The 16,123-nt window shown below is 39.8% G+C and overlaps 2 protein-coding genes across 4 annotated transcripts in view; both read left to right on the top strand.

Annotated features, from left to right (window-relative positions):
- ccdc125.L (coiled-coil domain containing 125 L homeolog) overlaps nt 1–5,513 on the top strand; it is a 31,506-nt gene extending 25,993 nt beyond the window's left edge. For both annotated transcript variants that reach the window (XM_018264907.2, XM_018264915.2), the window contains exons 9-12: nt 577–678; nt 2,442–2,619; nt 3,031–3,164; nt 4,602–5,513. In XM_018264907.2, coding sequence (XP_018120396.1) covers nt 577–678; nt 2,442–2,619; nt 3,031–3,164; nt 4,602–4,970 — 783 coding nt within the window. In that variant the 3' untranslated portion in view covers nt 4,971–5,513. The remainder of the gene's footprint in view (nt 1–576; nt 679–2,441; nt 2,620–3,030; nt 3,165–4,601) is intronic.
- A 5,391-nt stretch (nt 5,514–10,904) lies between these two features.
- The window catches only part of zfyve16.L (zinc finger FYVE-type containing 16 L homeolog), a 43,431-nt gene continuing 38,212 nt past the window's right edge, over nt 10,905–16,123 (top strand). The window contains exon 1 of one of the 2 annotated variants that reach the window (XM_018264890.2): nt 10,905–11,078. The gene's annotated coding sequence lies outside the window, so the exon portion shown is untranslated. The remainder of the gene's footprint in view (nt 11,079–16,123) is intronic. The other variant, XM_018264896.2, reaches the window with a different exon arrangement.

The raw sequence follows: 16,123 nt of genomic DNA, 5'->3' as shown, positions 1-16,123 counted from the left end.
CATGGTATTTCATTAGTTTAAAACATTTTCATTTTTTGGTGATACTGTTCCTTTAATTCTCTGCATCTTCTCATAGAATGTTGATTGTAAGTGCAACATTATACCCAAAGGAAAATAACCCAGGAGGCTACAGGTTGGATAGTCCTGGTATTGTAGTAGAAAATGGAGTACCCTCCATGTGTATAACTGATTTGTGGGTCTTGTGCTTTAGCCCCTGCCTATACCCTTTAAAAACATATCTGGTTTTAAACAGTAAATAGATGTTCACTCTTCAAGAATCATTGCCCTAAAACATAAATTCAGTATATCTTCATAAATACACAAGAATTTTGTGCACTATGATTCCTATCAACCCTAATTGTGGAGGTATATTCAAAGTTTATCAGATTAATGTGTGAATTTGGTAATGAAACACTCACTATGATGCAGGTTTCTGTTGTGTGTTATGTGCTACTGATATCATTTGCTTTATGTATTTAGGAAGATTTCTGTACACTGCATCAAAATTATTTCCATTCGAAGGCTTGGGGAATTATTATGAATAAGTGTAATATCAAGGGATTTTGTATTTATTAGCTTGCAGTGCTTGGGGCCTGTACTTGCTGTGCTGGGGGACCCTGCTCGTGTGCCAAAATGTCTGCTGCTACTCGCAAACAGCTGCATCAACTCAGGCAGGAGGTAATGTATAGCTGCTCAGTACAAGTGCATGCATTTGTGTATCGTGTTACTTAAAAAATTTATTTTCCTGTATTTTATGGTAAAAAGGCAACTACCTCCCCCCATCCATACTTCTTCATTACTTTTTGTGGGTAGGCAAAAAATGTAAAGGTTATAAATAAAATCCCACTTTTACTTTCCTTAATGAAAAAGGGCCCTATCTCCAATATATTTTAATTAAAGAATGTGCACCATTTTTATAAGAAACCTGACTGTATGCAGTGAAATTCTCCCTTCATTTACTTGCTCTGACTGATGAGTATAGGAAACTTCAGACGGTCCCTAATACTTTCAAACAGCAGGGGAGCCCCCACCTTACTTCCCAGAACTTGAGTGGCTTTGCTTGTTTCCCTGTAGAGCAGCCGGCGACCGTGTAGAGATTCATATCTGCAGCAGTCAGAGCAAGTAAATGAAGGGGAAATTTCACTGCAAACAGTTAGGTTTCTTATAAAAACTGTAAAGATTTTTTTTATTAAAGTATATTGGGGATAGGTTTCTTTTTCAGTTAATAAAGTAAAAATTGGGTTTTATTTTTGTCTTTACATCCTCATTAATGTTGCCAACTCCAGCTGCAGGGACAAAGATCATGGAGCCAGATTTAAACAGATAAACTGGGATTCCATTTGGAGGATTTATTTGCTGGAGCCACTGGTTCTGCAGAGTTGGAGAAAGTTTTGGTTAAACAATACAAAAACTATAAAATCGACATCAGATTACATGACAACACAGGTGCAGTCTGTATATTCTGATTATTAATCAGTCTTGGTGTATCAGCTTCTGGCAGATATTATTTGACTTGTGCTGTTTTGATAATGTATGAGGATCCCTAAGCAGCCCAGACCACACTGAGCATGTGCATGGTCCTGGTCTTGCAAAGATGTTTAACAAAGTTAAGCATAAATCATTTGTTTAATTAGGCTTCTGGTGCAGTATGTTCATGTTTATATTTAGTATATAAAATACAGCATTTCTAGCACTATTCTATTTTAGACTTTAGTTTCCCTTTAAGTTAAGAAATCTTAAGAAACCTCCCTTAGGCTTAGTTGGAAGTGACATTTTCTCTGCCAATTAACTCAATTTTAATAGCTCCCTCCTGTTATTAAGCAAATGGTGTGGATTTCTGATTTGAGTGGTACATCACAAAATGTGCACAGTGACAGGTGAATTCCATAAGACTGGTTGTATTAGTCACGGGTGGTATTGTTATTTTCTTTGCAGTTGGAGAAAACGTCATAATAAGCCTAAAGCTGGCCATAGATGCAAAGATCCGATCGTACGAATCATCGTACGATCGGACTTTCCCATCGTACGATCAGCAATACACGCAGAGATATTATCGGCAGCCGACAGAAATTTTCTAACCTGTCCGATTGACCAAACGACCGATCTCCGCCGGACGAAAAATGTCAGGACTCTCCACACACGGTTCGAAAATCTTACGAATCCTCGATTCGTACGATCAGATCTTTGCGTCTATGGCCAGCTTTAGGCAGGTGTTGGCCAAAGAGCACCTCAGTGCTAAAAAAAAACTGGTACTTTGCAACTGAGCTACAGAACAAAGATTAAAATAAAAGATGAGATAAAATAAAAGATGAGCACATTAGCTCGACTCAATCCCTCCATGTATGGCCTGGCATTTCTTTTTCCTTATCTTAGTAATGTAGGATGCTACTAAAGTCTTAATTGCTTATCATATTGTATGCTTTGAATGACTTACTTGGCAGCTTGAAGCAGAGAAGAAGAGTAAAGAAGAAGCATATATAATGGCGGATGGTTTCCGAATTGCCTTTGAGCAGCAGTTGAAGCGTAGAAATGATGTGGGTTTTCAGCTTGATGATATGGAAAAGCTCTGTAGAAAGGGAAACAAAAGGTTACCCAATTGGAAGCTCCTTAAAGAAAATGGTAATTGTTTTAATCTCTTTCCTGTGCATATTTACATGTGTTATATATTATACTGCCAGTGCCACACACGTTTTTCTGCTTCTTTATTTGCTGATGTTATTGAAGGAAACCATTTTGAAGTATCAATTGCTTCTTTTGCCATATTTCCACCCCTTTTACCCAGATGGATCCACAAAGAATCCACAAGGCTTGTATAGTCTCCCTGTGCTTGCTTTTCTCCTGTCCAGTTACTTGTGTTTCCTCCTACAGCACAATTTAATACTAGATTATAGGCCTGTTTGTACCATTGGCCATTATCTGTAAAGTGTAGTGTGCCAGCCCTAAACACAAGATGTGTTCAAATTATGGCAATCTGTTGCCAGTATACCATAGATATGTTTTTATATGTATATTTTGATATGTTTTTATAAGGACATCTGTTTTCAAGAGAAAGTTACAAAGGCTTAGGACAGAAATTAAAGAGCATGCTAATTTCACCTGCTGACTGTAAAAATGTAGAATGCCTGGATGAACCACAAGAGATCCTCAAGATACTAATAGATTCGGTAAGTGTTGCTTTTCTTACGGTTTTGTTTTTTCTAAGATTTCCTTTGTGCCAGAAGAGTGCAATACAGTATGGGAAGGTATCTGGCCAACTGCATATAAGCAAAGTTCTGGAGAGTTAGTTAAAGGGGTTGTTCACCTTCCAACACTTTTTTCAGTTCAGCTGGTTTCAGATATTTCACCAGAAATAAAGAGTTTTTCCATTTACTTTTTATTTTCTATGTGTTTTTCTAATATTGAAGTGTAAAGGTTGATTTTCACCTTCTAAAGCAGCTCTGAGAGGGGGGTCGTCCACCCTGTAAACTGTTCTAAATTGATACATTTAGTTGGTACATTTAGGATCTTTGTCACTGCTGTAGAGTCCTGCAGCCGGTCGGGTACCCGCGGGTTACCCGGAAAAAAAACGGGCACCCTGCAGAATGTGGGGAGGGTTTTCAGGTGCGGGTATAGATGCGGGGTTGCGGGTCTCATCTAAATTTCTTATCTTAATATAATATTAATTATCTATGTTTTACTCCTTTTAAAGTTTTACAAAACTTGTTTCTGTCCCCGCCCACTTTTGATGACATCACTACTGGTTTGCAGTATCATCACTTCCTGTTGGATGGTCGTCGACGGGTTGTGGGTCGGGTAGCGCATAAGGTAGTTGCAGGTCTGGGTCGGGTAGTGGATCAAAGTGGGTAAATATGCGGGTTGCGGTTCGGGTCGCGGGGTCTTAGAAATTGGTTCCATGCAGGACTTTACCCTGCTGAGCAGAATCCCTGAGTTTCATTACAGGCAGCTGTTAGAATTGATACAATAGTATGTGCCAATACTCCACAGATGCTGTTGAAAAATGTTTTAACAAAAAGTTGCAAAATTGTAACAGGTCAGAATCTGCATCCTGAATTACTGAGCTGACAGACAAACACCAGAGACAGTAACATTAAAAAAAAGGAAATTAATTGAAAAATGTCTATTTCTGGGGAACGATCTGAAAACAACTGAACTGAAAAAATGTGTTTGGAAGGTGAACAGCCCTTTAAATGCCACTTTGACCAGAAGCTCCTTTAGAAATGATGTGACAGTAAGAATGCGATATAGTAAGGGATTTGGCTGAATTATAATACTTTTTGCAAGACTCTGATTTAGCAGAATCATGAGTGTTCAGATATGCCAAACCCAAGCTTTAAAGGCATGTGACTTTGTTCACCATTGATGCAATTTATTTTTAATTCCTCAAATTCTAATATACAAATTAGGCTCTGCATTTAAATTTGGTATTCAGTTGAATTGTCTATATAGGATTCAGTATTTGACAGAACCAAAAAATTATGGATTTGGTGGATCACAAGATATAGGGAATAAGCTTTCATGGATTTGGTGTCTCTGAGCCATATTTTGCTTGTGACTTCAGCAGTAACATACGATTACATTATATTCTTGAATTACTTTCACAGCTAAACGATAAAGAAGAGGCATTAGCTCATCAAAGGAAAGTGAGCTATATGCTTGCACGGACCATGGAAGAAAAGGTAGATCCAGTAACAATCCCAAAGTGCGATGCTGAAAGAGATGTTTATGCAAATAATTCACAACTGAACAGTTTAGATAAAAGACTGACAACTGACTGTTCCACGTTTATTACACCTGGCTCTGTGGATTCAGCTGAGAGCAACATATCATTGGAGGATTCCAAAAGGACCACTGAAACCTTATTTTCTTCCCTGCCAAAGAAAAAAACACCTAAACTTGCCTATGAACAGACAGCAGAGTCAAGTGCTGAGAATGAAGCACAGCCAGCTGGAGAGGAGCACACTGACACATAAAAGAAATACTAGAGCTATAGATTAGAGAGCTTATAATTAATGATATTTGTTGTGTTTGCTATACAATTCTGAGAGCGCTGCCTGATGAACAGGCTTACAGTATATGCATAAGCGTAGTAAACCAGTTTGGCCAGTATATTGAAATATTGTACATTGCCATTTTAAAATGTTTGTAAAATGTTTGTACTTAAATTTGTATTTATTTTTGTTTTTAAAATTCTCATTCAGGTAAGCTCAGGTTTGCTACAAAATGACTCAAAATTAGCAAATAATTGTCTGTTCTGGGAATGAGGTTTAAGGTCATATTGCATGTCTATAGAATCAGACACACTGGAAGGCATATATATCTTAAGGTGGTCTGGGGGCAAGCTGGTGAGCCATTGGGATTCCACGATTGAAAGGTTCATGGCAATTTGTGTTGTGGTTTTCACTCATTCCTTTACCTTGCTCCATATACACTGTATATTACAAGCGATTATGTTTTGAGGAATACTAAAATATATATACATATATGTAAGTATAAAAATCTGATCCTTAAAAGAACTGTCCAGTTTTGGCTACGGCCCTTCCTTACTTGCAGTATTCCCTTTTTGATGGTGCTGTAGTCATCAGCTCACTTGATTTATAGCTCAGCAAACTGCGGGGTAAAGGGCCAAGGCCGCTTTATGTGTAGCTCTTGCAGCTTTACAGTTCATATATTGCAAGTGACAGCAAAGGTTCTCAACTTCTAGCTACATGATAAAAAATGGCAAGAGGAAAATGAAATGCAACTTTGGGTGTTTGTTTTTAATGTTTGGTCAATTTCAGATTAAACACACTGTGTTTTCACTTCAATTAAGCATCGAAAAGTACAACACGTACCTAAAGCGGGACACATGCTGGCAGATCAGGATCAGTCCTTCCTCAGAATGATTGGATCTTTGGCCAGGTTGGTAAGCAAAGGCTGAGACCAGCAATTGGTCAAATGATCTTATGACTTGGGGAAGTCATGATATATGTATGTTAAAGATAATTTGCTCTATTCCATGAAAGTTTGCTTATGTCAGGCATACACCAACCAGGGCAGTCATTTGTTGACTTTAGTTTCCCATATACAGCCCGCTGTTTCTATAGGGCACATGTACCACCTTCTAATGATGAAGAGCCATGTCTCCAAACCTGTCCCTATTATTGTCTTCTACTGCTGTTAAAACCACTCTTCCCAATTATTACCTATTGGGAGTCAAATGTGCTCTGCTGCCATCTTAAAGGAGAACTAAACTCTAATAAAGAATCAGGCTAAAAATGCCATATTTTTTTACTGAACTTATAGCACTAGACTAAAGTTTCAGCTTGTCAATAGCAGCAATGATCCACGACTTCAAACTTGTCACAGGGGGTGTCTGTGACACTGACATGCTCAGTGGGCTCTGAGCAGCTGTTGAGAAGCTAAGCTTAGGGGTCGTCACAAATTATCAAGCAGAAAATGAGGTTGGCCTGTTATATAATCTGATGCCACAGGGCAGATTATTAAATGATGATGATTGCACTGGTTTCTGTTCTGCCATGTAGTAATTATCTGTGTTAATTACTAATCAGTCTTATATTGTGACATTTCTATTCTATGTGTACTGTATATTGTGAGTGGGTCCCTAAGCTCAGTAAGTGACAACATCCCAGAGCATGAGCAGTGAATCAGCAGAAAAGAAGATGGGGAGCTACTGGGGCATCTTCAGAGACACAGATCTTTACTGCTAAAGGGCTGTGGTTGCCTTGGGCTGGTACAGAAGCTCAAAACATAATGTACAACATTTCTAGCCTACTTCTTTGGTTAGGCTTTTAGTTCTCCATAAAGCTGCTGCTGCCACTCCTGGTGCAATAATTTCAATGGAAAGTTTGTAGTCTAATCCTTTATTTGACTTCAGACTTCAACAGGGCAAAAGTTACATTAATATCATGTATACAAATTTAAATGTCTAGAGGAAATATAACTTCACTACCCAGAAGAAAGTAAATACAAGGTAGAATGAAGACAGACAATTTTTGCACATTGCTAAGAATAATTGAGATAAGCCACTAGACAATGGCATGTTTAGTTTACTCGTTCCGAGCTGATGTCAAACTTGGTATTTTATAAGTCTGTTGTATTTTGATCAACTGTACTTATTTAAATGTTTGTATTTTTCTTATGTGCACTTTATCAAGGCCGTACACCATTAATATTATGTCATGTTTTGCTGTAAAAATAAATGTTACTCAATCACTTTTTTCAAATGAGTGTTTATTGGACAAACCGAAGCATTTCTGTTTGGGCCTCTGGACACACACTATCTCTCTCTCCATATATATATATATATATATATATATATATATATATATATATATATATATATATATATATATATATATATATATATATATATATATATATATAAAGGAAAGTAGCTAAAACTGCCCTCACATAAAGCAGTTTACTATAGCGCTATATATATATATATATATATATATATATATATATATATATATATATATATATATATATATATATATATATATATATATATATATATAGCGCGCTATAGTAAACTGCTTTATGTGAGGGCAGTTTTAGCTACTTTCCTTTGTGGGCTGAGACCACAGATGAGCTCTCTTTCTCAGGGGTAAAGGTGGCCATAGACACACAGATCCTATCGTACAAATCGAGGATTCGTACGATTTTCGGATCGTGTATGGCGTGTGCCGACATCTTTCGTCCGGCGGAGATTGGTCGATCGGTCAGGTTTGATTTTGACCCGACCGATCCCGCCGGAACCCAGGGCACCCGATATAGCCATGTTTGTTAATGGCATATCGGGGAAAGATCCGCTCGTTTGGCGATGTTGCCAAACGAGCAGATCTTTGCATCTATGGCCACCTTAAGTCCTCGCAGCGGGGTGGAGGCAGGGTGTAGTGTAACTGTAACTGTGTGCAATGCACAAGAGATTGGGCGCCAGTAGTTTTATTTGCTTAAACAATAAACAGAGTTTATAAACCAAAACCAGAGTTCACCATGGAGCATGGAACATATAGTAAAACAGAGATCAATCAAGGTAACACAATATACTCACTGTATGAATATAGAACAACTCTCTGAAGAGTAAGGAGTACATGTAGAGAACAATGCAGCTTGTTGGAAGGTATTTCCCCAGTCTTCAGGATTACCTTAAGTGGAACTCAGAAACTCTTACTTCCCTGAGCTTAACACTTAGGCCCTACTATGGGGTCAGTAATACCCGGGATCTTAAAGGAGAAGTAAAGTAAAAAATCAAATAAAGGTCTAACTGCTGACCATGAAATAAAAGTATCCTTACCAGTAAGCATTCCCTCATTCGTTTTTCTACAAAGGTTTGTGCTGTCATCGTTTTTAAAAAAAGCTAAAAGCTGTATATGGAAGCATTCCCTGGCTGCAGTCCAAAAACGAGTCCTATTAGGGCACACGCATGCGCAATCATTCACAGCAGTGCCCTGCACATGCGCATGAGTATATTGTGGCTTTCCTTTGAAGAGCGGACGTTGCAGGCACGTGATTTAGCCTTTCCTCATTCCTGACCTCTGCCCCCGCCTGCTTTCACTCAACCGCCAATCGCGATGCTTCTTCCCTGTTGAAGCTTACATGCTCCTGCGCTCATTCCGGTTTTAATTTACAGCTTGGCAGTGAGCACAGGAGCTGAGCAACGGAGGTCAGCTAAATATTCCCAGCCTTTTGGTCTGTCTGACAGAGGTCTGTCTAAATACATGTTTAATAAAAGGAAAACAGCGCAAATTAAAAAGAAGTCTTTATTTTAACTTTGTTTTAATGCCTCCTTGTTTAGAGGCTGTCGGTCTGAAATGAGGCGCATGCGCAGTACAGTAGAGGCGGAAGTGAGGTACCGAATGGAAAATGGCGGCGCCAAAGTTTGAACGGTGGAGAAACTAACGAACAAGGGTACACAAAGCCACTACTAAATAGACACTTTTTTTAATATGGTGTTTCAGGAGGGGGGCTGCTGGTAAACAGAAAGAAATAAGTATAGTTTTTTAACTTTACTTCTCCTTTAATCCCTCTAATCTCCTCGGCGGAGCTTTGAGCTGCTCAACTACATACCCTATCACTCCTAGAGTGATCTATTAAAGGGTATAACTATCACTTCACTAAACTCAGGCTGAGTTCCACCACCCCTAACCTCTGTGGCCTAACAGAGGAAAGGTTCAGCAGCAATGGCCTCTAACTCATGGCTTTTAAGCCCTTTTATATTATACCACAGTGCCATCTAGCATCCACTGTGAGAACTGCAGGGATGACATAAGCACAAGGTCCCCATAAGGACCCACTGAGGTGTCCATATTACTAGGGATGTCCATATTACTAGGGATGTCCATATTACTAGGGATGTGCCTGTACCGTTCAAACAAATTGCTGTTTAAGTCAATAGGAGACATCCTGGAATCAATTTGGAGTTGTTTGCTGCCTTCCTAACATTCGAGTTTTTTTAGAGAAAGAACTCGAATCGAGTTTTTAAAACTCTAATCAGATTCCATTTGAGTTTTCAGGGTAGATCCTATTCACCCGAGTTTTGAAAATTCAATTTTTTAAATAAACTTCAATTGGTGGAATTTCGAGTTTATGGGAGTTTTAAAAAACTCCCATGAATTCAAAATTTGACCCTTAATAAATCTGCCCCCCCAGTGTTTCAGTGTCTCTCTACTGACTCAACTATGCTTAACTATTTCACTGCCTTCCCTGCTCTGACCTATTCCCCTCCGCAGCTGCAGGGTCTGCTTCTCCTATAGTTAGGTTACTGTACAGACATGCCAGTTCTGTATAAGACAGAAAATAAATCACTAGATGGCCCATAGATCTCTGCCTCACCACATTGCAGGCATTGAAATATACTTCACAAGAACTTGAAATCCCAGTTTGAATGTCAGTAGGGCGGGTTTAGGGATTAATTTGTATTTGCTGTCCTAGATAGTCATGAAACTATGGCTCAATGACTGATTTGCCTCTATTTCCCTACATGTGTACTCATTTCAGGCGCTGAGGGGGGCCCTGTCCAAAGCATGGACCTTTAAAGGGGGCCCTTGGTTAAAAACTGGACATTCAAGTGAGTGAGGCTTGAAAAAGTTCAGCAAACACTGCTATAGGGTATGAGGATTTAGTGTATACCCACAATGGATAACAATATGCCCCTTTGTTCACCTTTATTACGGTTTATAAAGAGTAGAGATATTTCAATTATATCTGCAATTTGGTTTAATTAATTAAAAAAAAGGATACCGGTAATTTTTTATATTTCTACCTGCACAGGTAGTCTCTTAGCTTTACCAACCAGGGAACTCACATTGTAGGGAGGCGCAGGCACTGCTCCACCTGTGAATGCCCCTATTTGTTCTTTCTGCTAGCCATTGATCTGATTGGCTAAATTGCAGCAGCCAGTCAAGATCATGGAAATACAAATCAATGGCGCATTTCTATGCTCCCTATCACGCCCATTACAACACTGACCATGCGTCCCAATTTCCTGCTCTGACCAGCCTGTTTCAAATGGGGGTCGCTGACCCTGACAGTCAAAAATAAATATTGCCTTTTGAGGCTACAAGTTTATTGTTATTACTTTGTATTATGTATCTTGCTATTCAGGCCCTCTCCTATCTTCCATTCTCTAATTAGAAATTACTATGGTGAATTGGACCCTAGCAACCAGACAGAGGCTAACATTCCAATCTGAAGAGCCGCTGAACAATTCAAAAAATACCAATTGTCTCAGAATAATAAAGGAAAAGGTAAATTTTATAAGATTACATTTATTTCAGAATAATGTTGACATAAAGATTTAGGGATAACAGAATGCAACTACAAAAGCCATAGACCTGTGTCTTTCTCTGCTGCAGTTCATTGTTTTTACCTGATTATAATAGGGACACAACCAGTCTATTCTACCTGGGAACAGTCAACGGCGCATGCGCACAGAGCGTTTCCCTTGCCTGGTCCGCTGACGCGGGGACGTTGCTGCATCACGTGTTTCGGAGGAGGATTCTACAGAGGCTGGAAGGGAAAGGGACCGGGCGGTAGCGGAGTAGAAACAAATCGGGCCACCGGAAACTCATGAGGTGAGAGAGTAGTTGGTCTTCGGGCCTAGAGTTTATATTAATCACTGTACTGCTCTCTCACAAGCTTGGGAAAACAACTCCCAGGGATGAGCAGTCAGGGGATTGTGGGACTTGTAGTTCTGAGAGAGAGAGAGGGTGCCAGAGAGTCACAGACTGCGCGTTTGTTTGTTTTTTGCTCCTGGTTGGTGTTGTGCCCGACTGTGTGTGGGGTCGGAGACTGTTCCTAATCCCAAATAAACAATGTCTGTGTGTGCACGTGACCCTGCAGGGGACAGATCTGTGACTGTGAGTGTGTCACAATATGGCCTTACATACAGTAAAAGCTGACTGGCAGTTGGACTAGTTGCTTTTAATATTCTGATATCTGTGTGTGTGTTTTGCCTTTACACTGGCACTTGTGTTATTGCTGGTATTGAACTACAACTCCCAACATTTACTCCCAGAATTCTCAGCATTGCTCCTCTATAATCAATTCTAGTGCTACTTATAATCACTTACCTGATACTCTGGGACATTGCTCCTCTATAATCAATTCTAGTGCTACTTATAATCACTTACCTCATACTCTGGGACATTGCTACTCTATAATCACCCCTAGGGCTACTTATAATCACTTACCTCATACCCTGGGATGTTGCTCCTCTATAATCACCCCTAGTGCTACTTATAATCACTTACCTCATACCCTGGGATGTTGCTCCTCTATAATCACCCCTAGTGCTACTTATAATCACTTACCTTATACTCTGGGACATTGCTCCTCTATAATCACTTACCTCATACCCTGGGATGTTGCTCCTTTTCACTTACAACTGCACTGACACCAGGGTTTGTTTTTGTAGAAGCTCATCTTTGCCATCTTTTTCTGCTTCTTATGTCTTCTCTTTGGTCTGGTCCAAGCAGCCGTATGTGCAGTAAACTGAAAGCTGAACTTAGCAGCAAAGAGACAACTTTTTAATTCCACTGTGCATGCGCCTGTCTGGCCCCAGAGAAAAAGCAAAGGATGATTACACCGGCTGGTGCAGTTGTACATGATGCGGCTTTAGGGTTGAAACGCACGGCATGTCTTTGTCCGATCCGACGCAATGAGAATCATGTCTCAAAAATAAGGTAAGTAATAGAAATGTCGGACCTTGACACTGTGTGCGGCATGTTGCGTCTTCATCTGACAGTCATGTCGGATACATGCAGCGACAAGGTCCGACATTTCTATTACCTTATTTGCATCCGTTTCCTCATCGCTTCTGAACAGATCAAGCCGCGCTGTGTGTTTCAGCCCTTAAGCTGGAACTACACGGTACGCGTCCTTCTGATCTGGCTCAATGAGAGGAAGCGCAGGCGTCACGTCGGATGCACCGAATCTAATGCAAGTAATACAAATGTCGCATCTACAAACTGATTGCATACGACACGACTGTCGGATGCGAGCATTGCATGTTGTGTCTTCATCCGACAGTCGCGCCGTGTCGGATGTAATCAGTTTGTAGATGCGCCATTTGTATTACTTGCATTAGATTCGGTGCATCACACGTGACGCCTGCGCTTCCTCTCATCGCGTCGGAAGGATGCGCCCAGTGTAGTTCCAGCCTTACATGATCAGGAGCACCGGCCAGGGGTATCAGCTGAGCAGGTATAATCATCAGGGGTGCCTAAGAGCATGGTGAGCCACAACATGGGGACCCATTACATGTTGATGTAGCGTTGGGTTTGGAACTTGTTTGCAAGGACCAGTAATTCCAAAAAAGTGTTTTATCTGAATTTAAATATAATGTACTGTTAACGTGTTTGTAAAAAGGGATTCTGCCATGATTTTTATGATGTAGTTTTTATTTCTAAATTACACTCTTTACACTGCAAATAATTCACTGTAAAATATAAAATGTAATTCCTGAACAGCAAGTGTATTTTTTTGTAGTTGTAATATTGGTGTGTAGGCGCCATCTCAGGTCATTTTGCCTGGTCATGTGCTTTCAGAAAGAGCCAGCACTTTAGGATGGAACTGCTTTCTGACAGGCTGTTGTTTCTCCTACTCAATGTAACTCAATGTGTCATAGTGGGACCTGGATTTTACTATTTATTGCTGTTCTTAAATCTATCAGGGAGCTGCTATCTTGTATTAGGGAGCTGCTATCTGGTTACCTTCCCACTGTTCTGTTGTTAGGCTGCTGGGGGGGGGGGAAGGGAGGGTGGGATATCACTCCAACTTGCAGTATAGCATTAAAGCTTGATTGAAGTTTATCAGAGCACAAGTCATATGACTGGGGGCAGCAGGGAAACTGACAATATATCTAACCCCATGTCAGTTTTCAAAATTAAATATAAAAAAAAAAATGTTTGCTCCATTGAGAAACCGATTTCAGTGCAGAAGTCTGCTGGAGCAGCACTATTATCTGATGCGTTTTGAAGACATTTTTTCCTATGACAGTATCCCTTTAAGAAACACGTTTATAGTTGATATAACGATACAATAGTCTGGGTCGCCATTAGAAGTCATGGGGCCCTATACAAGAAAATGACCTGAGCCCTCCTCCCAGGGGCCCTAATGGTTAAAAACCAGCAACATCACTGCCATTTTGTACTGTGAGTTACAGGTGTATGTGGGTTACAGACAGCATTTCATGTGGAGTTGGGGAGTATGAGGGGTAAGGGCAGAATAGAATTCGTGTGAGTAGGGCTAAAGGGTCTTCAAAGCACAGATGTGTGTGTGATGTTGTTAATGTAACTGACATAATGTTACAGACGCATGTGAGGATATGCTGCATTAGGATTTTCTGTAAGACTGGGAAGCTGCTAGGAGACTGCAGTTAGCAGCTTTTCAGAAGGTGTAAGTAACAACCCGGGACTGCAGGCTGTGTTAGGAAAGACTGGACTTTTGGGCAGTATGTACTTATTTGGATTATCAGTCCCCCAGCTGCAGATTTTTTAAGGGAAAGCAGGAGCTCAGATGCCTGAATGTTCTTTACCCTACACAGCTTTTTGTCACGGGGGTTTGAGTCCCAGTAAAGCCAAAAAGAAAGGCCCTGATGAACCTGCAGGTCACTGACAACAGGGGCCCCTGTAGTGCAGCATAGCCAGGCCCCCGTTAAAGGACATGTAAACCCTCCCCACAAAAATGTAATTAGTGTACAGCTTCTTTGAAATCTTTAGATAACTGCCACTCTGGTTGTTAAAAGGTTAACAGTAAGGCTGCAGCATCCCCTTAATCACTTAGAAATCCTTCTCCTCCTCAGACCCACTCTGCCCCCCTCCCTCAAGAATTTGCTTTGGCTGTTGGCTAATGAGCATGCTCAGTTCTTCACAGCTCAGATTACTAAACACATCCTCCAGTCTAACAGCCAATGAAGAGACAGCATTGCTGGTTCCCATAGAAACTCTAGTTGTCTGATCCTATTTTTTCTCCTAACCAGCTCTCCTGAGCTCAGCTTAACCATTACAGTGCTCAACCCCAGCAGAACTTTTTTATCAAAGTATGTTGTGCCTGTATAAACCCGCATTCTGCATTGCATGAACTTTACAGCATACATGTCCTGTTTGCACATGTCAATGTTACTGATGATGTGTCAGCTGAAAAATGGCTGCTGGATGAAAGCTATTTGTTTTAGGAAAATGTTATTGCTTCAAATAGAGGGGGTATATACAGTACAAATGATGTGGCTTGGGTGGGGAAGATATTCCCAATTTATATACATGGTAGGAAAATGTAGGCTTTACATGTCTTTTAAAGGGGTGGTTCACCTTTAAGGTAACTTTTCATATGTTAAGTTAACTCAAAAACCACAAATAATAAAAAATGAAAACCAATTGCAAATTGTCTCTAAATATCTCTCTACATCATTCTAAAACAAGTAATTTTAAAATTAAACATGAAATCCAAATTCTATTTTTTATTAAAGCATTCGTTGCAGTTGTAAACTCATTTTAAAATCTCAGCTGCAAATCAAATATTGCCTGCTCCTCCTCTTGGCCTTAGGCTTACAATCACTCTCCATTCAGCACTTCCTAGATGTCACTGCTCTCCACATATTCCCCCCGTTCTCTTCACAGTTTAATTGTGTAGCCAGGGCATGGGGATGGACATTGGGTCCCCCATTCTGGTGCACAAACAAGATTCTGAGATGATACAAGGCTTGTCTTAATCAAAATGGCTGCTTCCTACTTGCTATAATTATGAATTCCCAGACAGAAGGAAACAAGATTCAAATAATTTATACAGTGTAATTAAAGTTAATTTTGCTTGACTGACGTGAGAAATTGGATTTGGAATAATTATTTTTTTGGTGAAGGGTCCCCTTTAAGCCCAGAAGGTGAGCAGTTGGTACACACAGAGATAGAAGTTTAAATACATAGGAACAGTGTATGTGTCAAACTGAACACTAGTTCTGACACAACAGATAAACTCGTGCCAAACATTCCTGCTTCAGAAACTCTAAAATAGTATATTGTTTGTAGGCTCTACAGTGCTGGGACCTTCTCCATATTGGTTCTCTTACCACGTGCCACTTAATGTATATTTATTTTATTTATTATAATGCTTGTCCACCCTATGTGAACTTTCAACTTTGTAAGATAGTACATCGCCGTCTACTTATGTAGCTCTTTATAAATAAAGTTACATACTTACATATGTGTTTAAAAAAAAATCCATGGGGGCTACCATTCAATTTGGAATAAGACTGCAGGTCCCACATGTGTAGAGCACAAAACAGATGAGCTGTTTAGAATACAATGGTTGTAGTAGTTTAGTGGAGATAAATGACATTCATGGCTCTTTACACACATTTTCAAAAAAAAAATAACGTTTTTACTGTAAGAATTATTTAATTTGTTTGAGTTTGTAGGTATTTTCATGCTAAGGATAAAAGACTACCATCATTATCTGCTACCACTGAAGCCTGCACGTAGGAGGCAATATGCCAGAAACAAACCTGTCCCTATATGTTCCATATTGCACGTGTCACAAAAGCTCCTGTTGTTCGCCTTTAATTGAACTTAGTATGATGTAGAGAGTGATATTCTGAGACAATTTGCAGTTGCTTTTCATTTTT

The sequence above is a fragment of the Xenopus laevis genome, chromosome 1L, assembly GCF_017654675.1.
Source record: "Xenopus laevis strain J_2021 chromosome 1L, Xenopus_laevis_v10.1, whole genome shotgun sequence".
NCBI classification, from domain to species: Eukaryota; Metazoa; Chordata; class Amphibia; order Anura; family Pipidae; genus Xenopus; species Xenopus laevis.
The sequence above is the reverse complement of the archived record's forward strand: the minus strand, read 5'-3'. Positions and strand labels throughout refer to the sequence as shown.